The 23,809-nt window shown below is 43.2% G+C and overlaps 1 protein-coding gene across 1 annotated transcript; it reads right to left on the bottom strand.

Moving 5' to 3' along the window:
• Window positions 1-354: 354 nt before the first annotated feature.
• Window positions 355-22,720, bottom strand: ASB2 (ankyrin repeat and SOCS box containing 2). The gene is made up of 9 exons (XM_026079659.1): window positions 22,476-22,720; window positions 20,779-20,883; window positions 16,087-16,253; window positions 15,361-15,516; window positions 13,630-13,875; window positions 11,037-11,208; window positions 5,717-6,278; window positions 1,802-1,955; window positions 355-491 (listed from the first exon to the last, which is right to left on the bottom strand). The coding sequence occupies exons 1-9, from the start codon at window positions 22,718-22,720 to the stop codon at window positions 355-357; spliced, it is 1,944 nt and encodes a 647-aa protein (XP_025935444.1).
• Window positions 22,721-23,809: the final 1,089 nt, after the last annotated feature.

The following is a 23,809-nucleotide window of genomic DNA, read 5'->3' as shown; positions in this document are numbered from 1 at the left end:
CACCAGACCCCAGAATACCTTCTGGTTCCTCATTGATACTTGCTTCAGCACTACTCATTTTTCAGTGCTGGTTTTCATTTCCCTTTCTTTGCAGACCAAGCTCTGGGGTGAATCGTACATGTTTTCTCTTGGAAAAAACAATGATAGTCCTGTGTTTAGCACACTGTTTCAGTTTGTTCTCATTCTTGCTCCAGAAGTGTATTTATTTTAGTTGAGTAATTGGAGAGCACTTGACCAAGGCCAGCAGCAGTTCCTCCCCACCATGCAGCGCATGTGCCATCACCATGCCGTTGTCTGCTGTGATGACACTGGGTGCCATGCCGGGAAGCTGCTGTGTGTCTGGCTTGCCCAAGGTCATTGTGTGTAAKCATGCTGTAAGTATCGAATCAGTCTGTCCGGGAGAGGCAAGGTGTCAATAAGTTTAATGCGATTTCTTCCAACCAAGCTTCGAACCTTGATGCGGCAAAGATGGACAAGAGATCTTGGGGGCTCTGAAGGAGAGACAGGTCAGAGATATGAGCAGAACAACTTAAACTTGAGAGCAACAGCTCTCTTTGACCTGGTCAGTGGCAAGCACACCAAGGCTGGGGGAACGTTATTGGCAGCTGAAACCACTGGCTGTGGCCAGCATGCTGATGCAGCTCAATTTGAAAGGAGTCCTGCCACAGCACACCCATACAGGCCACAAAGGATAGGAAGGGGAACGTACAAGGACCTTTACAGATGGTTTGGGGGAAGCAAATGGAGATACGGAATTGTTCTGCTGTTTTTTGCACAGTCAGGATTTCCTCCCACCTCCTTCTCTTCCCCTCTGCCACGCACCACGCCAGCCCCACGGTGCTGGGAGGGCCTGAGAGAATTGCCGCGGGAGAAAAGAAAGAGGGAGATTTGTAACTGTGTGGGCAGAGGGTAAAGGGGTGAGGCAGAAGCCTCGTGACAGAGAGCCAGTGCCACATAAAGTCCTGCTTTGCAAAGTGCCAGGAGCGATGGCCTGGCAGTGTGGCTAGCGTGGGAGTTGCCTCCATGGGAAACACAGCTAAGCAGGAAGATGGGGAGGAAAATATTAAGCAGAGGAAAATGGGAGGAGAAGGAGGAATGAAAAACAAGTCTTTTCCTTTTCTGGAACAGATAGATGATGCCCCTGGCATCCATGGCAGCCTTCCTAAGGAAGGAAGCAGGGCTGGAGGCTGGGATGCTGCATCCCATCTCAGACTCAGCAACAGGTTTTCCTGTGAAGATTTAAGCATCTGCTTTGCTGTACTCAGTCTCCCCACTGAAAATAAGTTTGATATTTTTGCAATTTAGCTGGGTCCTGGGGAACTGGCTCTGACAATGTCAATGAAAGACTTTGGATGCCTATGGAAAATGCTGTTTTAGAAATGCAGAGTATTAGTGGTGGTTTTAAGGCCACTAGTGCCTGCTGAGCCACTGTGGAGATGTTCAGGTTACTCACCTGCCCTACTCTGGCTGCACCCCTGGTTCACCCAAATGAGCCTTCCTACACTGGCAAGGCTCATTCCCAGTGGGTCAAATCCACAGCTGGTGTAAATTTAATATCACAGAGTCAATGGCAACCCAGCAATTTCTACTACCTCATACCTGGCCCAAATGTAATTCAGTCTCAGTGGGGAAATCCTACAGAGTTTAACAGGGATGAATCCAGTATGGTTCTGTAGAAATCAGGTTAAAAACCTATAGGACTTTTCAACAGAAAGAATRGAAACTATAAGAGGACATGGTGACTGAGGTTTTGAATCCAACAGTGGGACTCTGTGCAGGATTCTTCCCTGGGTGACCATACCTGCTTTTTCTTTAATGACAGCCCAGTCCTCATAGCTGTCTATGTGCTCCTTGAGACGGGAACAGAGCTGCACGTTACCCACATAATCCAGGAGAACGTCGATAATTGGCCCGGCCCAACGACTCATTTCTGGAGCAGACACCATGTCACAAAACTTCAACAAAAAACAGATTCATCACTGTCAGTGAGAGATGAATGCACCCCGCAGAAACTACAACAACAGCAACAGCCCTGGCTACTTTGGTTGTCTCACCTTTCTACCAGCCATGAGGACAAATCCAAGTTTTTCCTCAGAAAACTTCTACTTAAGCCTCTTTTTTGAGACTGAGGGCAGAATTCCCCTTTACCACCACAGGAGGAGGAGACGAAACCCTGGTGGAGTACTAGCTCTGGAGCTTAGAAAGGATCCTGAATTGTTTACAGGGGTCTGACAGTCCTTCTCCCATGGGAATGGGAGGGCAGAGCAGCGCTACTGGCTTCACCCYGAGCTGGTGCTGGAGCTGCTGTAGGGTCCACACAGCCCAGGGTGCTGCAACCAAGCGTGCTGGGTCCCTTTCCTTCTTCAGAGGGCCTCCGTGGGGCAACTGTGCACAAAGGAGGCTCTGGAGAAACAAGAGATTTGGCAGAGCACAGCACCTCCTGGCTCTGGTGAACCCACTGGTATCTTCAGTTTTTGGGTATCAAACACCTTGCTAGAAACGAGTCTGGGAGATGAATCCCAGACAGTTTCACTCACATGTAGGAGAACTATCCTGGGCCTAACATGGAGCAAAGACACCTCCCTTACTCAGTCCTGGATCAGGCAAAACGTCTGTTGCCACCAGTGAGAGCTGCAGAGTACTCAGAGCCTTTGCAAGGAGGGCTGCTTATATCGATAATGAAAAACAGACTTAAGAAACTGACTTTATGTTGTCACATTTAAAAAAGTAGTGGCTTGTCTTTCCACTTCAGTCTAAATATGTGTATTATACTAGACAGCTTCATCTGTCTCTATTAGGGTGCTGCATATGATGAAGATATCTGTGACTTATCTGCATGGGAGCAGTCAGGAAAGTTAAGATGAATTAAATCACACTATGCGCACAAGAATTCAGGCACATGGCTGAACCCAATTGAATTATGGTGGTTTAAGTACCATTCATCAGCTCAGTCACTGACGCTGTCAGCAGGCACACTCTGAGCCTACCCCAAATGTGAAAGAAACGGCAGCAGCTTAAACCTCCTTCAGTTTAAACTGTTGTAACTAGATCACATTTGATTGTATTTGCATGAGCCCTAACTCAAAATGCATTAAGCCCTTGTGTGGATACTCTCATTCGGAAATAAAATGATATTAGCTCATCTAGGGAAGAATAAAGCTGCAGAATATTATAAGCCCATTTTATTTAAAGTGAGAGCATCCACAGAGGTGTTTACTACTCTTCTGACTTTGTTTCCCTAAGCATCCCTATGTAGTGTTTCCTAGGAAAATTAAATACTGGGAGGATCCCAGTGGACAACCCAGTTTCCTACCTGGACTGATTATCAAAAGTTCAGTTTGGCCTGATTCTCCAGTGCCACTGCTGTTGCCATGCAGCTAACCACAGGAAGTGCAAAGAAGGGGATCTGCACTACCACCTCCAAGCAGTAAAGCCACTCTGTCTGAATTTAAATGAGGACACAGGTATAGGTCAATAAAACACTTGRTCTTAATGTTCTTCTGTTCTTGTCTCTGCCAGAGATCTTGCCTGTCCTTTTCTCTCCTCCCTACACACAAGCTCAGTCTACAAAAACATTTTCCAGAATAAAAATGTTCCAAATCTTGTTGCAGAAAATGAAGCAAAGCAAAACAAAACAAAACAATGCAAACCTGCAACTACATGCAAAGGGATTTTCAGAGACAAAGTGACYCTAGTCCCAGGACATATTTTGCCTGCAGTCTCAGTAGGCCCCTGAATGCCCTATCACAGCAGTAGGATACTTCATCCCCATGTTCATTGTTTGAAAACTGCAATTTGGGAAATACAGAGTGAGACAGTGACCATTTCTCTGGGTTCACTTTCCCCAAGAAACATTAGTTTAGTAGCAATAGTAATGATTTATAGTTATGCAGTTTTCAAATTCACTTCCAGTAGCTCATAGTCTTTACTGTATAAAGAGTAATCATTCTGACTTATTATCTCTATGTAAACTGGTATGAGAAAATAAGAAATATACATCTTTTGTGAGGAGAAGGTTACRGTTTCATATGATCCTCTATATTTCAGAATATAAACCTTCACAACCATATCATGAAGCTACACCATACATCCCTTACTTTTATTAGCCACCCTGGTTGTTGGAAGTAAATTTAAAATAACATTTCTTATAGGGAAGGAATTGCTTTTTCCATTCTGTATGTATTTGTCCCTCACTGATATCTCTTCTGCTGTAGGCACAGATATAATTTTACACAGCTTTTGCTATCTCTGTCTCATGTTGTCTGACCTTTGAGGTGAGGTCTGCAAGAGGTTCCGCATTTTGATATGCACTAAGAAATAGTGTTAGCTGAGACCGAGAGGGAAATACTGTATTTCTACAAGTGAAAAACAGAATGTTTTGTGTGGCTGGGATATCACAGAGGGCTACAGACAAACTCTTTCTCTTTGTCTTGGGATTCCAGCCCTCTKCTCACTCTATGTTGTATCGTATCATGGCTCAAGAACTGGGGATATTGTATTTTATGCCTTTTCTCTGATGAAAATGTGGTGTCCGTGAGAAATTTTGCTTCAACAAATCCTCTCAAGGAGACGGCAGCTCTGTTCAGGATGAGAGGTTTTTTTTCCTTTTGTTTCCCAGGTAGGTACTGGAGAGCAAAATCTTTTGGAACACAGGAATTATGAAAAAGCTCAGGATTTCCCAGGATCTTTTAATATTTTCCTTTATTCTTTTCATCACCAAGGAGTATTTTTTGGTGACCATCTCTTTCAGCTGAATGACACTTTCTTCTGAATCCCCCAAAGCTACACTTTAACTAGATAGGAGTTGATTTAGTCCTTCCCTGATATCCTCCTGAAAGAGGACTGCCATTCTGAGCTATCTTTGCTTTGCTGCATATTGCAGGATAGCAAATTTTGATGGAAGGGCTGGATTTTGTTTGAGATATTTTGGAAAGAGTCAACAGAGACCAAAMGAAATGTGTTACCTGAGATTCTGTAAAGTAGTTTAGAGGATTAAGACTCCAATTTCATCTCATTGAAAGCCACAGCTAAGCTTTGGAAAGGACTGCACAGATACATATGTAAGACATGGACACCTAAAATTCATAAGTGGCTTTGAAAATATGAACTCATGGATCTAAATCTCCTAATTTCCTTTGAAAACTTTGAATGCAATGCAGAAAGTCATGTAGCTAATGTAATGATTTATACTCTCTCCAGGGCTGTTCATTCAGTAAACTTGGAAACTGCAACTATTTACATTCACTAGGTTACCCTCATTACATGAAGGACTAGACAATTTTGCTTTAACCAGGAGTTTAAATTTTGTACAAGATAACGCAAATCTTACATGGCAAATAACACAAGCAGGTTCCTACTGCCCATAGTCTACTGCCCATATGATACTGCCTGTCAAGGAAGCATGCTTCACTCCCAGCAGCTCAAATCCAGAGGAAAACAGTATTGTAGATCTGCCAGCAAAGGCTGTTGAGATGGCTAGAATTTACCTAAAATTCAGCCTATGGCTGCAAGGTCTGTTGCCTACCCTCCTACTGTTTTTGAACATAGCCTTGGGCAACTTACAAACTCTTACTGAGCCTTTTTTTCCTGCATTTGAAGTAGGAATAAGGACATCTTTTCTCACAGGAAAGTTGGGAGAAGAAATACATTAAGATAGCAAGATGCATTGGTAAGAGAGGTCCTCAGAAGTACTGTACATAAATTAGGCAGTGCTTACCTGTACTGTGGTTGGCTGTTTGGACTGCTGAGGATCATTAAGTCTGTCCCTTCTGTAATTTAACACAGGATGTGGACCATTTCCATATTGACACTCAAAACAGGAAACTGCATCACAGCCCAGATCCAGGAGATATTTCAGCACAGAAAGGTACTTCATTGAAAACATGATGGTAGCTGGAAATGTGGTGGGATGGCTTGAAATATAGGCATCAATGTTTGCTCCATGGTCAAGAAGCAGTTTCATGGTCTTTAGGCAGCCGTGGCGAATGGAGATAAGTAATGGGTTGATGAGGTCAGTGTTGGGGTTGGCTCCAGCCTGCAACAAGAGCTCTGTGGCATAGATGTTGTTGTTAAAGACAGCAAAATAAAGGGGGGTGGTGCGTCTGTCCTCATAAAGGCAGGACCGTTCCTGGGAGAGGGCAGTGTTCACGTCGTAGCCAGCGTCGATCAGCTCTTCCAAGACGTCATCGTTGTTGCGTTCAGCTGCTAAATGCAGGGGACTGATGCCACTGCGCTTGACACGAGTGCGGCTGGTTACAGGGATCAGCATGGAGACAATCCTGCCAGGTGGAGAGTCAGTGAGGAGCTGTGAGCTTTAGGGAATCTACTGCAAATTGTAGCTGTACGGTTGTAATCATAAGAAAGAGCCTGTCAACTCAGGTACAGAAACAACTCGCTCTGAGGTAAATCAGAGCATGAACTTGGAACCTGTCAACAGCTTTATGTATGCTCTTGGCTTGCAGAAAATGTTAGTTATGTGACCTCTCCTGCAGGGAGGAACAAGTTGTTTGAAATTATCTCCCAGTTTCTGTAAGGTAAAGGCAGGGACAAGGCAGTTACGATGGAAGAGGTGACATGCTGATAGCTCATCTACCCTGTGGTAACTCACTTATAGGCCAAAACCCAAATGGGCAGTTAAAAACTGTTTCAGACCCGTGCATATGGACCTGCTGGCAAAGAGGTGTCTCCCTACCTCTGTCAGGACATCGGTAGGTCTCATATGTCACAACTTTAGCAAGATGCCTGAGACTATAAAAGGGATGAAACCAAACCTTCCTCTGTGGGACTTAGCTAGGATCAGCTATATATTTGGTTTTCAAGCCTCCATGCCAGATTTTACAATGCAGTTTTTACCCTGAATTGAGCCCTGTCCTGGAGGCCTTCACTGCCTGCCTTTTGGCTGTGGCAAATCCACAGGGCTATCAATGTCCATTCCAGATTGTGGGGAGCCAAAAAGACAATTAAGAAAAGGGAGAAAAAGAAATAAAAATATTTTGCAGGMCAGTTGCCATGCTTTAGCCCAGGGAGAAAAAATGTTCAGCCAAGTTCTAAACCCCAGTAACCAGGGAATGCTATTGGAAAGTGTTACACGGCCTTAAATGCAGTAACGTAAATTGAGCTGCTCTCGTTGTATAAAGTGACRTTCAAATATGTGAAGTACAGTGACCCTGCAGTCAAAAATCCATGATCATTTTGGTGCCTCCATAGGTGTCACTGGAGCTGGATGACCAAACCCATGGGTTTAATCCTCATTTCCTGCTCATAAAGTTGCGTATTTTAGTCAAGGGACTAGGTTGATTCTATAAAACAGACAAGTCACTTTAAGCCAGATCCAGAAAGAGATCAGGCAACATTCAAATTGAGTGTTCCTACTGTCCCAGCATGTTGCCATGCTACCTATATGATGCCTGTGGAGAGAGAGACCCCTAAAAAAGGGACTTGTGGGAACCAACAAGCTGAGCACACCTCCTCCTCCTCCCACACAGACTCCTCTGTATAGCAGGCAACAGCTCTTCAAATACACAAATGTGCAGAGCTCAGTTTCCTGAACATGCACTGTGTCTCTTTTATAGTGCTAGAGATCTTGAGCTTGACTGCAACAGCCAGTCCCAACACTGGGGCCTCAAACATTTACATAATGAACTAAGCAAAATATAAGCACTACTGTCAGTGTAAGCTTCGCCTGTGATGCACTGAATGGTCCTGAAAAAGACTGAGCCTCCAAAGCTCCCAGGAGCTGAAATAAGAGTAGAAGATGCATAACATATTACAGAATTATGTTCTCATTTACATGATGGACTGTTGATGTCTCCAAGTTACTTCTACATCTCATTCTTAAACAAAAGGGGCTTGGTCCTTATGTAAGTATCTCGGGAAATGAAGCATGGGGTTTTTCTCCAAGAAGCCTCACTGATCTTCCAGTGCCGTGATACTCACCAGGGAGCAGGAGGCTTGGATGCTGGCGAGCTAGCTACTTCCCACCATTAGCAAATGTTCTGTAAGACCCATAATACAAAAAGGGCACGGAGCACTGTGAGGACACCACACCAAGATCAGCCATCTCACAGTCTACTGTTTTTGAAGATTTAAGGATCTGTTTTCTTATTTCCCTCCAGAAGCATACATGCTCCAGCCAGCTCGTCACATCTAATTAAAGAGGCACTGCCTCATTTCTGTTTGTGGGGAGGATCTGAACCTTATTGCAGCGGTGTTGCACCAAGGCTTTGCATCCAAATGCTGCAATGTCCCAGACCTTGGTACAACACCTGCAACCCAGATTTGTTTTGGCAGGTCAAGCAGGAAGCATCAAATTTGTATCACGAACCTGATTTTGTTCCTCAAAATTTTGTTCCTTTTGTTCCTCTTTTCCTCATCCTCCAAAGAGGATTGATGCAGTTATATGGTGCCTCCACAACTGCAGTCTCTATTACCTGTCTGTAGGGGGAAGGCAGCTCAAGGGAAAGCAGCAAAGGCAGGACAAGCCAGGTCACAACCCACTTCTGTCACAGGGCTGAGCCTCATATACATATTTGAAATGTTGCTACATTTCCCCATATCCCTGACACTTAGTTCTGTGACTTCTATTTGCTAGAAATTACATGGAGGAGGCAGCGTATCCTTAGCATGAGTGTGTCAAGAGATTATTGACTTGCTTTTACTTAATAAATCTGCCCACACTTCACAAATAATGTCTTCCCTTCTCAGCTCATCAGTTCCAAGAGGAAACGGGTTAAATGACTGCTCACTATTATCTTTCCTACAGTTGATGAGATGAACCTTATGAATTTCATGTCAGTATTGACAAGGTGTCATTTAAAATAAACAAACACCAAGCAACAAGAGTTGACAGTTGAGCCTTGGGACCACATTCTTGGCTCTTTGATGGTAGGGAGCCTTCATGCTCTGGCAAAAAGTTGAAGCGTGGAATTCCTGCTGAATTACGTATTAAATCTGCAGGAATACAAAGAGAGGTCACCATGAAGGGTGTTATTTTACTGACTACCAAAGGAATTAAGAATGATCAGTCAATTGGGTTAAAAGTTTGTCATTTAGATAAATATTTGGTTGGGGCTGCACGAAAGACCTGTTTTTTTCACTTCAGTTTTCAGCAGTTACAAACCAAAAAATTGTTCTCAGTCTTTTACATGTGAAGGAACTCAGACTTCAGGCTTAATTCTGATCTCATCTATGCTGCTGAGTATTGGCAGTAATTGATGTGAGATCTGAATCAAGCCCTTTCTTTCATAACATAGGGATGGACCCAGGCTGCAGAGTTTCCATGTAAATTTGATTTCATATTGTGGTGTGGAGGTAATGAGCAAAGGGGAGGAGTAGATTCAGAGAGCTGGTCTAGGCTTTATATACAAATTGGATTCAGATCAATGTTTTGTACTTTTGGATTAACATCTTTGAAAGTGAGTGACAGGAGCTGGGTTCTGTCTCTGGCCCATTTCTCATTGAAACTGTGCTTGTTTTCAAGAAAATGTCTTTGTAATTCAACCCCCAGAGAAAATTTTGAATCATCCTTGCATAAGCCTATGCAAGACATTTACACACATGCTAGAAGTGTATAAATCCATTACATAAATTCACACTGGGCTGCCCTCTGGAACATACAGCTTCCACAAAGAAGCAGGCCTAGTCCAGTTACAGAAAATAAATATCCTCAGGTCTAAGTGATTTGAGAAACTTAATTAGGATTCTCAAGTAGACTGAAACTTGGAGAAAAGTTACTATGGGAAGGTATAGTGCTGTCAAAAGTTTTCATTCCTCAGACATTGTTAAATACATAAGAATCTGTTCCAGCAGTTCTTTGCAAAGACAGCTTTAATATCCAGACACAGYCTTTGCAGCTGGATGTACTCTCTCATTCTACTATTGATGTTAGGATTTTGATGGAAAATGTAATAGTCAGAAGAGTCCACTACAATCATCAAAGGAGTCTCTCGCTGCAATCAGAGATGTGACTGTTTTGCACAGATGTCTATGAGCCACTGGCCCTTTCAGCAGCAAGGAGTTAAAGGCAGGATGTAAAATTTGCCCTAGGATCAGAAGCATGTACTCWGGAGTTCAGGATCAGAAGCATGCTGCAATGACAGTATCTATCAGTTCTTGGAAGAGCTAGACAAAAACTACTTACATTACAGAACTATAATCACATCTCTAGGTGGCATCTTTTAAACTAATACCTTCATAGGCTGTGGAGTTTCTCCTCCTCCTAGAAACACCTCTAATTCAAAAGACTGGTAAATCTACCCATTTCCTGGTTATTTTTTTCATTAGTTACTTGTCTCACTGTTTAAAGTGTGTGCTCAACTCTATCTCAAACACATCTAATTTCAGAAACTAATCACTGGATCTCTTTATGCATTTGTCTGCTACATTTAAGAGTCATTTAATCACTCACTAATAAAGTATATCTTCCAGACCTTGAATTATTCTTCTATTCCTTTTCTGAAGTCTTTCCAATTTCTTGACAGCCTTCTGAAAGGAAGGATACAGAACTGGACACCATATTCTAGCAATGGTCTCGCGAATGCCTTAGAGATTCACTTAAACGCTTCCTGCTGTCACATCTGAATTATTGCTAAAAAAACCCTGAACACACCAGAGATGAATGCAGCATGTTCTGCTCATGTGTAAGAATCACTATGGGCTTGTTTAGGTAGGAAAATGGTTGCAAACTAAGCTATGCTGTGATAGCTTTTGAGCACTAACCCTCCAAATGGATGCTTTTATTCCATCCCAACATATTTTGTGGAGCTCAGTTTAATACACTTCCAAGATGCATGGGGTTATTTAGCCCTAATAAATGATATTTTGGCAAAGCTAAAAGGATCTTTCACCTCACACTACTGCTCTGCCCTGCCTCAGTTTAGAATTTCAAACCCAAGCTCTAAAAATGGAAAGGCGAGTTCTCAGCTGGCAGCTCCCTCACTCGCAATGCTCAGTATTAGATATGGAACCTTATACTCTTTTTCATAAGGACTCTGGATTCTTGTCTAAAAGGTGAAACTATGAAATGAACCCAAACTTACTCGCAAATGCCTTTTTTGGCTGCTATGTGAAGAGGTAGCAGGCCATCTTTATTGGCTTTGTTAGCATCTGCTCCTTGGGACAAGAGAAACTCCACAATACGTACATGTCCATTTTTACAGGCTTCATAAAGAGCAGAGGCTTTATCACTGGCTTGAGTATTTATATCAGCACCTAGGAAGAAATGAAATCTTTGTAGCACTAAAAGGTTAAAATCAGACAGAAGCAACATATTTTGAATGAACAGTTAAGTCTCCATGCCATGACACTGGAACTACAATATGTGCCAGAAGGGGATGTGAATGAGGTCATATCATATCAAAATAAAAAATTGATACAGTTATACTTTAGATCTCCACTGACTTTTACTATGATGTGAATTTTATGAGGGAAAGTTTATTGGGGCAATTATTCTCTTTACTCAGTCTGTTGGGGGAAAACAATGTGATAAAGTGACAATACACTCCTGGAAAGGGGAGGTACCCACAGGATAAAAAAAACAGTGGGTGTCAACCATTAGCTCACAGTTATGAATCCAGGCTCCATCCAACTATATCTCAAAGGCAAACACTTTAAAATATGCTAGAGGGTAGTTCTTTATATAACACGGCCTTTTCTTTAGACACAATAATCTCATTAGTATTTATATATTTACCCTATGTATGTACACTATTCTTCAGCAGGAGGTGGGACTAGATGATTTCAATAGGACCCCTCCAAAGGAAATTATTCTATAATAATATTTTACATATGTATATATAAAATGTATGTTTATGTATGCTATTTATACTATATATATTTATACTATAAGTATATTTATACTATTTATACTATATTTTAATTGTAGTACCTATCGAGGCTAAAATAGAATTCTATAACAAGACATTCTCATAATACAAAGCAAAGAATTCAGTATCTAAAAGTTGCTCTGAAAGCTGCTTTTATTCAGGCATGCCTTAGTCAATGAATATTTCATTTCAGAACTTAGCATTTGAGGCCCTATGTCTTGATTTCTCCAGGCTTCAAATTAGGCTCCAAATATTAAATTTTACTGAAAAAAAAGACAAATAATATTAATTAATGAGCTACTGGATTATTTGGGGAATTTTTCTTGAGCTCTAGTGGGTGATGGCTAACCAAGCCCTAATATTTTTTGTCCACAAGCATTTTTGAATCTGAATTTTAGCTTTTTCTATGCTAGAAATTTAAGGCCTGAAAGCCTAGGTTTTGACTGTAGTGTACTATACCATTCTGTCTTCAGGAAGGCTGCTCTATGTGTATCCTAAATGGGAATGACAGTTCACTGGAGTTTTGCTTCTAACTCCAATAAAAGAGTCAGTCAGTCTCCTGTTTGATCATGAAAACTCCCTGCCAAGAAGAACATTTCTCTGGGCTCTCACCCCAGACTGAAACATCTGTGTTGTGTTTGGCCCCTTGAAGATATTGTAGTTAGAAACATCAGGAGAACTGCAGTGACAAAACATAACACAGGACTACATTCTTAATGAAAAAGAAATACAAAAGAAACCTTTTTTATGATGAACATTGCACATCATAAACAATGCAATGATATCATTCCCTGCATTCTCAGAGGAGCTTTTGAGGGCTTGAAATATTTGGACAGTTTTATTGGATTTTCTCTTGTGTATTTTTCTCAAAATTGAACTTTAAGGAAATCCTAATATGTATCTATGTTGAAACACAAATCACATTCCAGCTTCATTTTCAAAATCATAGGCAGTTTGATGGACTAACTGGTCATATAAAACTGACTTGACAATGCTAGCTGGACAACAGACAACATTTTTTGTTCCCCAATTGTCATATGTCTCTTGGCGATACAAATTGCTTCAGAAGTTTTTATCTTCATTGCTGTTTTGGTCTCATTTCACAAGCATATTCACATGTGTAGGGCCTGATTCTCACCTATGTTGAAGATATTATGCCACACTGAGAACAAAAATATGCCTCAGAATGGGAGTAAAGTATATTGTGCTTATTTTAAAGCTGTTTTATATGACTGGAGCAGTATAAGGTAAGTTTAGTATAAACTAGAATCAAATTCACTTTGCTTATATGTTTGAACACACATACACACGAGAAAGAGTGAGTCTGCTTCTCCTTTGTGTAAAACTGTTAAYGACAGTAGTACTTCATTCTCATCAGGATACATTAGCAGAGGAAAACTAACCTTGCCCATCACTGCACATGTTCATGAGCAAATGGGGTTGGCTAATGTTCAAATTCTGCCATTTATTACTACCTACAGTTTCTTTTATAACTGACTGGATTTTAGGCTACGTGTGTGCAGTCATATGGGTTTTGAAAGCTGCCAGTCAATACAATTAAAGAGCACCAAACTACTTCACAAAGTGAGTGACCACAAATGGATGCTGAAGAAACTTTTGTGTCTAGTCCATGCACTCTCAAAGACCCTATGCAATCTGGCCTTCTGGGGCAACAGGGGCTCAGCACTTCTTCTGGCTAAGCCTTGTCTCCAGAGATTGAAAAAATGAGGCAGGGAGAATTAACAGGCACTTTGAAATGTTAAGGATAAAATGAGTAAAGGCATGTCAGTCACACAACTGTACTCACCACATTTTGCCAGGTATCTCAAAGCATCCAACTGCCCGCTCTCAGCTGCCACAAATAAAGAAGTGATTCCATAGGCATTTGTGGACTCAATCTTGGCACCTCCTTTCACAAGAATATCAATAATCTCCAGGTCATTTCGGGAGACAGCCTCATGGAGAGCAGTCCATCCTCGATTGCAACGATGGTTGGTATCAGCATTGTACTGCACCAGGAGTCTCGCAGCCTCTGCATTCTTGCGTTCGCAGGCTGTTTTGAGAAAAAGGAAAGAGATATCGGCCAAGCTTTTGAAAAGACTCTAGGTGTTCTGAGTATCCATCTCGTGTAGCACAAAGCAATATAACACAACTTGGCCATACTGGGTCAAACCAAAGATCCATCTAGTTCAATATGAGAGCCAAGGCTGCAGCCAAATGACAGTGTCGGGGCAGGCAAAGGGTGTAGCAGAAAAAGCAGTCTTCAGCTGAGACCTGGAGGAGGCTAATTGTCATGTACTGCACTTGAACCAAGCCTGATACTGAGGGAGATGCAGCCCAGCACCTTTGTACTAATTGGATATCACTGTGACACAGGGAGGTGATGAAGTGCAGGAGATATTCATGAAGAATGAATATGTTACAGAAACCACATGACTTAAAGACTCTGTCCAAATTCTATGCAAACTGACCCTGTATCTTACTGCCTTGAACTGTGAATAAAGCTCTATAGTCAAGAAAATACAAAAAGACCAAACAAACAGTAGCCAGCAAAGGATCCTTATAATATAAGAATGGGGTGAGCTTGTAGCATTCTCCCAGCCTGCCACAATTCACAACTCAGGACCACCCTAAGCTAAAGGTATTTTCTTGATATGTAATTGTTTTTTTAAATTTTTATTCTATTAATTTGTTCCATTGCTTTCTGCATCCAAAGTCATGAGGCTCTCTACACACTTTTACTGTGGCATCCCAAATCAAAAGCCTCTAGAATAAGTAGCCACTTTTACRACCCCCAATTAGCATATGCTGTACAATGCTCAGTGAGAGAGGCCAGCACAGTCTATAGTAATTATTATTATTTTTAAATAATACTGTCTTTTTCTCATAGAAGTGCTGCCTTTCAGTGTTGGTTCTTCCCTTGAGACATCCTCATGGCTTCCTCTCCCATTCACGAGTGTCACTAACATGTTCTGAAAGCAAACTATCTGATTAGACACTGCTGTAATTACCTATGCACAACAGCTCTACAGAGTTCAATTGCTTACAAACAAAGGATGACTAATTTGTCATTATAACTTTTTCACTCTTTCTTTATTACAGGATGGACCAGAAAATTTTGTATCAAGACTAGCACATTCTTAGTAACAGTTTTCTTTAGTACCCAGCTTTCTGCTTTCACAAAGTTTGAGACACTATGCAGAGACCCACACGACAACCTGTGCTGAGGACCTCCCTGAGCATCCCACCCCCTCCCTCAGCCCYACATTACAGCCTGTAGCCCTGCGGCAGGCACCAATCCCCTGTCCCTGGTGCAGATGAGAGGAGAGGCTGTGCCACAGCAAGTCAGACGCAGGAGATACATGCCTACCTGTACAAATGGGAGCTAACTAACTGCTGAATTTGAGTCTTTGCATGCAAGACCTAGTGTGCCTACCACATCTGAGGAGAGCTATGTGGGGCTAATTCTCTGAGCACCAGCAGCTCTCCTCTGATGGCACCAGGAGAGCTCAGCGTCTCCGGGAACTTGGCTGCTCACCTTTGTAGAGAGGTGTTTCTCTGGCCTTGTTGGAGATGTCTGGCTCGGCTCCAGCCTGCAGCAGGGTGAGGAGACAGTCCAGATTGCCCCGGCTTGTGGCCAGGTACAGCGCTGTCTCCTCATTGAGAGTGCGCTGGTCAATCGTGCCGGGGTACGCTGTCAAGAAACCATTAGCCCACAGTCATTGTGGTGTGTAGTACRCAAGTATTTGAAGCACAATCACCTTTCACTATCCTTAGAGTTCTGGGTGAGTCTTTGTTGTTTATTTCTTCTTTTCTTTTCCTTTTTAGTAAGGAAAGTAAGTTAAGAACAAATGGTGAACTTATTCTAAATCAGATTAGTCACGGGCTTAGATTTTAATGTGCATCTATTGCCATTAGTGATGCAGAAAGCTGTTGAGTAAATGCTCTTCAGTAGCAATCTGAAGCACAATATGATAGCTAACCCCCTTCAGTTACTGGCAAAGAGGGGCTGGGCTGGATCTTCAGCTAGTGGGAACGGAGGTAATTCTGCTGCCTGCTGTGGCAGCCTAGCAGTTTACAACAGCTGAGGACGCAATCTGGAAATGTGTCTTCAGAGAGAGGGTGAAATTAATGTACACACAGAGGCTGAAAAAAGAACTTCACACGAGGACCCACTCAGGCTGGGCTGGTGCTAATTCTGCTTTTTGGTTTATTCATATTCTTCTTAACCATTTTGTAATCAATTAATTTTAATTTCACTAACCTTTTTGCAACAGGCTCAGGCAACCCACTTGGCCATAGTATGCAGCTTCATGGAGGGGTATCCAGCCATCCTTATTAGGTTCAGAAAGGTCTTTTCCTGATTTCATCATGTTACATACTGCTTTTTCATCTCCATCCTTGATTGCTGCCACCACTGGGTCAAGTTCTCTTTAAAACAAGGTTGAAAATTGATTACTGCTTTCTTCATTACTGAGGAGCTTTTTACAGCAACAGCACGGTATCATTAGACAAAAAACAATGAACATCTACAGCCTACATGACAGCTTTTTGTAGCCCTAGGACATCTAGCTGCAGTCGTCACTAGAGGTAAAATCTATCTGCCCTAATGTAGCCAGTCATGACGGATCAGAAGCAGCACTCTCTGGAGGTGCGGATCTTTCTCCACTAAGTGTAAAGAAAGTGTAGGCATGACTATCACTGACATAAACATTTACATTTTAGAAATCTAGAGTTGGGTGAGACTAGCGCTAGCCTTGTTCTGTACACTACCATTAAGTGTCCACAGTTGTGATAATCACATCACCTTGCCATTTGCTGTCAAATGTGGTAAGGTGGTTCCATGTGAGATCTCATAAACAAGATCAACTTAGAGAAGAATTGCCCCTTTTCACCACTGAAGAAATGTTAGCTTTAATTTGCAGATGGCTGAGCTCTAAAGCAGAAATTCTGAATAAATCTTGTTCTGATGTTTTAGAGATACTTTCTATTTCTCTTATGAGAAGYTAGGTGAACCAGCTACCAAGAAAGGAGAACTCCAGTTGGACCTTGTAAACCTTATGGTGTTGGTCTGGGCTCTCTTTCCTTTGGCCAGGGAAGATAAAAAGAAAAATCTACCCACTGAAATGAATTCTGAGCTGCCCTTAATGACAATACCCTAGAGATCCCCAGCTATTATTTCAGTATCAAGCACTCAAATTTTCAGAAATGATAACCACTTTGGACATTATAGACCTTTGAAAAGGTGTCCAGTGTCACAACAAGACCTGCTAGGTGTTGGACACTTGAAAATCAGTTCTTTTTCTAGATGCCTGCTTGGGAGCTGACCCATTAGCTTTTTTTGACAAGCCCACTCCTGCAAACCTCTTAGCCAAGTTAGCAATGCCCTGAGTGACCACATCAGTGAGGGGTCTCTGGAACCACAGCTGAACCAGATGCCATGCAGTGAAGTGGTTCATGTTACCCAGTGATAGTACATTTGAACCCAGGAAACCTCTGCCGGAGATAGGCTATATTTTTAGAGACAGAGGACACAAGGATGTTGAAAACATAGGAGAGTTTGTGGCTGAATTAACTCTGAAGAGATAATCTTGCAGTTTTGAAGGCAGAGAAATTGGGGAGGGAGGTGAGTGTCTCAAAGGTGAGCGTCTTGCATTGTCAGGGCAGGAATTCAACACACGACTAAAGTCACAGCAGTGAGAATGAGAACAGCTAGAAACTCTGGTTATAACAAAAGGTCTAAAATGTTACAACAGAGCAAGACCTGAGACACAAAAACGTGGGCAGTTCAGCAGTGGAATCCCCAAAAAGCAGCTTGTTGGTACAACCACTGCATTTAGTGCAGGTTACAGGAACAGCACTGAATTTCACCACCTTGCAGGTGGCACTTTGCATGGTGACACCTTGCATGTGGCAGAAGGGCATGGAGACTGGGAGAGTAGCATGACTCATGCTGAGGGAGCTTCCCGGAGCACTGCTGGCCTGCAGCGGAGGCTAAGCAGACCAGCAGCCTGAAACTGCCACAGTAGTCATTAATTTCAGCTTGCCTAGAAGTATTCAAGCCAGTCTGGTGCAACACTAATAATTGCACTGAAAGAAAAGTCACCACGCTGCTTCTCTAAGGACAAACTCAGTGGTTGCAGTGGAAGCCCATGAATACAATGGGTAGGCCAATAAATGGGAAAAGACAGCATTTTCCAGGTGAAAAAGTACTTAGTACCACTTGCTCTTTCTTCTCTATAGCTGGAAGCAGTGATCTCAAGACAGCAGAGTCACAAAAATAGCAACACTGGAATGGAGGGAGATATGGGACATGAAGTCAGGCAATTTGCCTGAGGAGATAACAGCTAGAGCAGGCAGCTGCCTTCCTGGCCACAACCCAGTCAGAAGGAATCAACTGACCTTCTCCTGATAACTGCAGGACTGAGGTCCCAAGGACCCCATTGTATCCCCATACTCCTTAGAGTACCTAAGGGACTATAACATTAGTAGTTAGTTATAGATAAGAGATTTTTATATAGGCACGTAAAATTCAGCATTTTGTTGAAGTCAGTTAATAGCAACAATTGGTATATTTGGCTGGGAGAGGAGAAGGAGGTGGGGGATCTTTATCTTTAAAAGCCTCTGGCACAAGCCTGCTAAAACCATCTGTTGTGCTATGCAAAGTTTCATGTTATATACACAGGGCTGCTTACCGCAACCCTGGACTTGGGCACATGATAGAGTTACTGGAGTTTAATGAGTTACTGCATGCCATGTGGGATACGACAGGAGTCTGTTTGCATTTTGTTGGCACACAGCAAATGCAAAGTAAATCACATTAACTGAGAACCCAGTGAAAGCAGAGGATACTGCATCTCTGTGGYAGGGTTAAAAATGTGTGCAGAATCAGTTAGTGGTCTGCTTGAGCCTTCAGATGTTGAATGAAGTAAACTTCCGTTAGGCCCCTTGACCTTAAATGATTCCTGAGGAATACAAGGGGTTTGCTGGACCCGGCTGCAGATGCTTTATCCAAGCAAATTCCAGATTGGCACAGAAGTTTTAATGAGTGTCCATGTGAAATCCTTCTTTTTTGTCTGTCTCAGAGTTGGTCTATATGTACACACACACACACACACACACACACACATATGTATATAAAAACACATTCTGCTGTTTGGATTTTAACAGAAATAGAAAAATTCAGTATTAGGACTAAGGAGGAATTCTGAAGCTCTGATGAAATCTTGACTTTATAGGCTAATCAAAAAAGCTATGCATTTCAAAGGCCAGTAGCCAGACTCATAAATACTCATTGCAAAAGAGGTGCATGGTGGGATCAATTTTAAGTGCTGCAGAAGAGGTTCAGTAGTGCACAGAAGGGTTCAGGAAGCACCTTCTTTTCCTGGCAGCTTGGTGGGATGCAGACAGCATGAAGTAACATCTTCCTGAGTGAAGTCAGCTATCACCTCCTGCCTTGCTCTGAGAGCAGGGCCAGAAAACAGTTGTGCCATCATGTTCCCCTGTGACTTCCCAGCCACTTTTCTGCTCTCACCTGACAGCAGAGGAGGGGTAGTTTATCAGCATTATTGTGGCCCTTGTTGTGGACTGAACTCTATTGAGCTATATGACGCAGAAGAAAAAGCCTGCTTTTCAGTCATTGCAATCAGRGCAGGAGAGAGATATGAAAGGAGTGCAGATCACATAATGAGAGCATGTGATTTCAGTGGGGTCAAGGGGAGCTGACAAGTGATAGAGGTGAGGGAGTCCCCACATTTCAGCAGAAAGAGGTTTTCACATATGTCAGTGAGGGCAATGTCAGCAGATCATGGTGGGCAGAGCCCAGATCAGACAGGGTGCAGGGTACAGGGTGAGATGGGGGAGAAGATAGAGACAGGCGAGAGAGATGAAAGGAAGAAGAGTGACGATGTGGTAGTCAATATAACAATGCATCCAGGGAGGGATTTGTAAGATGGATAAAACAAAGAGTGTTTGAACCAGAAGACAAAAAAGGCAGAGGAAAGTTTTCTGCAAGGTACAGAGAAGTTCTGCCTGTGACACTTTTTACCCTTCCTCTCATCCCTAAAGGCAGGTGCCAACATCTACGCTGCCTGGCAGAGAGCTATAATAAACCCATCATGGTCCAGACACTTCCACTATGCATGGGCAGAGCTCGGCCCACACCCTCTCCTATCTGTTTTCCTCAACCATGACTGTGTTCAGCCAAGCTTATTTAYGGTCTCTGCCAATGGCAAAACAGAGCCAGGAGGGTCAAACTCTGTCCTGGTGGTTTCTCCTTGGGTGGGTGAGATACAGTGTGGCTTCCCAGCAGCCCTTTTCAACGAGGCAGGACAGTGCAGGTATTGCTGTGCCAGGGAGCAGCCACGGCATCTTGGAAGCATTTATAAAACATTACTTTGAAGGACTGGACTTTCTCACCCTGTTTATATACTGCCATGAAATGTTTGTTTTCCCCACCATCCCCCACCACTGAACTATGAACTTAATACCAACGCAGTACAAACAGCACCCATCTGCCTCATCTGCTGTATCAATGTGGGAGCCAGCCTATATAAATAAACCACAACACAGCCGTCGCTTCCCTGCTGTCCCCTGTCACCTCAGAGCTACCAAGAGACCCAGAGTCCCCAAGACATGTGCACTGGAGGGATGGAGAGGGATGAAAGGGGAGAAGAGGACAAGGAAGGTTTGGAGGTGGGGTTGCCCACAAGAGACAGTGTGATGGTTCGGGGCAGGTGGGAGGCTGGAGGAAAGAAAGGGAAGGCAAAGARCATGCAGAGCAGATATCGGCAAGACCCCTCTAAGCAGGTCATGAAATCCCTTGGATGACACCCAAAATGCCACCATTTCCCCCCAGACACCATCACCGCCCAGAGGAGCTGACTGGGAGGGCAGGGGGCAGCAAGGCTTCTTTTGACCGCAGGGGAAAGTGGGAGAGGGAAAACAAGGCACTTACACGGGCTGAGGCATGCTGAACAGGCTGCCGTCGTACCTTCGCCTGACCCCCCAGGCTGCCCCCGAGCTGGAAGACTGAGCACGGCCTCTCGCCTGGGCCACCAATCTGGAGTGGCGATGACAGGAATGAAATAAAGAGAAATACTCCGAATAGGAGAAACAGGTCATGTTGAGGCAGAAACAGAGACACACACACCCACTGAGAGGGAGAGCGAAAGCCTGCCGGTCAGGGCTTTGAATGAAAGCAGATGGCCACGGCTTGCTCCGCACTGGATTCAGCTGCTCTCTCGGCTGGAGATTATTTTTGGCCCTCTGAGGAAGTGTCAGGGGATTCAAATGACCATATAAGACAACAGTGAGGTTAACCCTGCCACCACTGCACAGGAAGCAGGCAGGAGACGAGGTGACATTCATCACCTCCCGAAGTGTCATGTAAGCAGGTCAGAGGAGGGGGTGGAGGAGGATCCAGGGCCCCAGGTGCAAGCTCCATTTTGAGCCCCGGCTCTCACAGGCAGCAGCAGTGTCCAGCAACACTACATATCTGGAGCTACAAACTCTGCAAAGGCTTTTCTTCCAGTGGGATGTCAAAAGCTGCTGAGCCGAGGCAGAGGCAGGACAGGTTAATGTACAGAAGAGCAGATGCTGTCTTTTGCTAAAGTAGCAGGTGTCAAAGGACCCCCAAGGAAGACAAGACCAAACAGCCAGGGTAGCCCTTTCTCCCCCCATGTCAGATTCCCACAGAAGAGCTGACAATACAAGTGTGCAGTAATTACACCGAGAAGCCTTTAGTTAGAGCAGGATTGCATTCTGCAAAGCATCTTTTATCTTGCAACTATAAAGCATCCTTACTGCTCATCAAATTGTTCCAAGTCTCCTGACCTTGAAAATCAAACATTTGCAGGTAGTGAGGTTTTGGTAGCGAGGTAGTGAGGACAGTGGAGTTGTGAGAAGGATGGAGGAACAGAACATCAGTTACTCTCCAATTATTACAAAAAAAAAAAAAGGTTGAAAGGATACTTTTCTATCTTCTTTGACTTTCTAACTCCCCTTCCCCCTTGAGAATTCTGCTTTTTAAAAAATGAAAGGAGAACAAAGTTTGGTTTTGAAACTGTCAGCAGGTCTCTGTAACCCACAGCCTGAGCACAACATCACTGGCAAGGGGGGGATGCTTACACACTTTGGTATCTGGAGCTACTCTTGGCTGAGAGCAAGCGCGCTTGAGATTGGACTCTGATCTGAAATAACTACATCTTTTAGAGTTTGTAGTATCTAGAAGGTATTCAGTTCACATGGTTTTATATGCCATTTTTGGCCTCTCTCCTATGTTTTCCCATAAGAAATCCTGTGCTCCCTCTCTGGCTCTGCCTAAGCCAGGAGTGCAGTGTGTCCCCACAGGAGAAAGGAGCTGCTCACTTCAACAGGGCTTCTTTAGGTCAAGAAAGCTTGTAGAACTGCCCAGTTTCTTATTTTATTTGTTGCTTAACAGAGACAACTTTGAGCAGATTCTTATTTCACTGTGAAGGTGCAAATCACTGACTTCATTGCATGTATGCCAGAATCTGACTTTCAAACTAATGATGAAGTATTTGAAGCCACTTGGTACGATTAGTTAGCCAGCGTGTGTTTTGGCAGGAGAGGCTGGCCGTCCCTTCCTGGGCAGCCTGTTTGCCGAGACAGGCTAAACTCGGGCTCACTCACCTTTGCCAGGGGTAAATCTGGTAGGGTGGGTTGTGGCTGCTGGTGCGGCTGGGGGCGGCTGCCTCACCGGGACCCGTCATGATCGACTTCTGGTGACTCTGGGCAGCTGACTGCCCCGCAGGATCCTCCTCTAGGCTCTGCTGTATGGCCATTTTTATAAGCTCATCCTCACTCAGGCTACTGTACAGACTGTATTCCTCACAGCCGATCGTTTCTCTTTGAGTATTTGCTGCTGTTGTAGCCATTTTTTTTTTTTTGCTTTCCTGTAAAAGGAGATTGTGACAATCAAAATGTGGAAAATGAAAGAAATTCAGCTGTCTTGTGATCTTGTTCAGCTATATCTCTTGATTAGACTGACCAGAATTCCTTAGAAAAACCTTAACCRTGGAGAGAACATTAAATCTGCATATAAACTTAATGAACTAACTCCTTTCTGTCACATAGATGTAACTGCTTTATCTGTTGGTTAAAAAGGGAAGGGAGCTGCTGCAAGGAAGTAAGACAAGTTTTTATCTACTTATTCTGGTTGTCACAGTTCAGGAGAAAAATAGGTAAAGGAAATCCCCAGCAGATTAAGGAGATACAGCTTTGAAATTAATTTCTTTAGGAGAACACTAATGTATATCTCTTTTTTATTTTTTTATTTCTCTTGCTTGATCGTTGGAAATTAAGGGAAGAGGGTTGTCTGTTTTCTGCAAGGGCAGGTTCTTAGCCAGGGTAAAGCAACTTCGTGGAGATGTTTCTCTCATGCTATCTGAAGATTTCACTAGCAACATGCAAAGCTGCTCTTTGAAGTGACTTTCTTTGTTTCACTAATCTAGAAGAGCAACATGACACTACTCAGTTTCACTTCTGGTTTTCTGATTTTCACAGAACAAAGTTCAAGGTCATCAGTTTTAAGACTCATAGTAAGACTATCTTCTGAAAACTGGAGTTTCAGAGATGGAAATGAGAGAGGAGGGGAAACGTCAGAGCACATTCAGCAGTCACAGACTGAATCATCAGTGCAGTAGGGACTCAAAAAAGGCAAAGACAATACAAAATACTGTGGTAATTCTAGCAATGACAGGGAAGTATTAGCACCAGCAACATACAATGCTCTGGCAGGATCTCATCTGGATGCCGGGACAATTCTGGCCTCCAGCGTTCAAGAGTCAAGGGCATATTTCATGAGAAGAGATGGAAAGACTTGGTTTGTTAAGAAGATGGTAGCCCAGAGGGAGCAGGTTTTCTCTTTAAAAGCATATCAGCAAGCAAGAAAAGCTGTGTAAAGGAGAGGGCTGGCATGAGAAGAAATGGATCCAAACTGCCCATGGAAGGGTTTAGACTGGAAA

This window comes from Apteryx rowi, unplaced genomic scaffold (assembly GCF_003343035.1).
Source record: "Apteryx rowi isolate R43461 unplaced genomic scaffold, aptRow1 scaffold_5, whole genome shotgun sequence".
Lineage (NCBI taxonomy): Eukaryota > Metazoa > Chordata > Aves > Apterygiformes > Apterygidae > Apteryx > Apteryx rowi.
Note: the sequence above shows the minus strand (reverse complement) of the source record. Positions and strands in the feature narration are given on the sequence as shown.